The sequence below is a fragment of the Haplochromis burtoni genome, unplaced genomic scaffold, assembly GCF_018398535.1.
Source record: "Haplochromis burtoni strain Fernald_Lab_line unplaced genomic scaffold, NCSU_Asbu1 Contig_443, whole genome shotgun sequence".
NCBI lineage: Eukaryota > Metazoa > Chordata > Actinopteri > Cichliformes > Cichlidae > Haplochromis > Haplochromis burtoni.
Window position 1 is genome coordinate 347,350 of NW_024582804.1, and position 1,390 is coordinate 348,739.

Sequence of the window (1,390 nt, forward strand, 5' to 3'; positions counted from 1 at the left end):
CCCCCCTCCAATTTCTGTGTTGAAGTTAAAACTAAAATCCACTTATTCTAACAAAACACTTACAGGATGATCAGGTTTACATCTATAAAACTGATGCCCACTACGTCCTGATTGAAGGCTACCCTAAATCCCTCAGGGAGGAATTAGGCATTGAAGGAACCGTGGATGCCGCTTTCCTCTGTCCCAGTGAACACACAGTTCATATACTCCAAGGTAAGTTACTGAGTGCTTATGGCTTAGTTTTTGTGGAGAAAATTGGTATTTACATTTGCTTTCTCCAAAAGGACACATGATTCGTGACGTTGACCTCACTGCCACGCCCAGGGTCATCAACCGAGAAATACCTTTGCCCTTGCCTGACATTGATGCTGGTCTCTGTGGTCCAGATGGCATTAAAGTGTTCAAGGGTTCACAGTATTACCTCTATGAAAGTCCCATGATATTCGCTACAAGCAGGATCGCTCCTGTTCCTCGAAACATCACGTCAGGAATGATAGGATGTGAGGATTAATCAGAAAAAGAAAAATGAGGAAGAAACCTTAATAATAATTTACTGGCAAGTCAGTTTTTGGACGTGAAGACTCCAGCGAAAGCTAAAGTAATAGGGAACAGCTTTATTAGGTGACCAACGCGTTTCGGCTTGTGGCCTTAATCAGGGTCACTCAAGTCAGTTTTTGGAAAAATGATCATGTCTTGCAATGAAGTTTGACTTGCTTGGTGAATAAAGCATTTTTCATGGTGAAATCTTTATTATTAAAGCATCTATATTTTGAATCTGCAAGCTTGGAACTGAAATCAACCAAGTTCAGTTAAAATGAAGTAATGTCAGAGTTTGGCCACAAGAGGACCTGCTGTACAAAGGCATGCATATTCCCATGCATGGCTCTGTCCCAGTGATTTGCTTCTTTAATGAACAAAGTGTGACTTCTTCTTGTTGTTGCACTGATATTACAGGTCCTCTTGCTGACCAAAAGTTTTTTCTTTTCTTATAGCTTTCAGAAATGATACTGGTACTTTAAAACTTATATATATTTCTTTTCTGTCAGCTTTATACAATCAATACAGAGTATTCAGGTATCTGAAAAATCCTTTTCAGGACTATTACTTGACTAAAAGGCATCAGGTCAAACAAACAGCTCATGCAGATTGTTTTCAGTCATTGCTTCTGTGCCCAAATGAGACACATCCTCTGATGTCACATCCAAGGGGGCACTTGAGTGCTCTAAATGCCTCTTTTGTAAGTGCATCTGCCTTCCAAGGGGCTCTTCGGTCGGCCCAGATAACATTTCGGTTAGCTTAAGTGCTCCTTTAGTGTGAAAACTAGGAATTAAAAAATGAACTTTTGGCTTAACCCCTCCCTCTTAAATAGCCTATTGATTGCACAAATGCA

General features: G+C 40.2%; 1 protein-coding gene across 1 annotated transcript in view; it reads left to right on the forward strand.

Annotated features, from left to right (window-relative positions):
* The window catches only part of hpxb (hemopexin b), a 3,560-nt gene extending 2,816 nt beyond the window's left edge, over positions 1-744 (forward strand). Inside the window, exons 9-10 of the mRNA XM_005945146.3 lie at positions 66-213; positions 285-744. Of these exons, the coding sequence (XP_005945208.1) occupies positions 66-213; positions 285-511 (375 nt within the window). The 3' untranslated portion in view covers positions 512-744. The remainder of the gene's footprint in view (positions 1-65; positions 214-284) is intronic.
* The last annotated feature ends 646 nt before the right edge of the window (positions 745-1,390 follow it).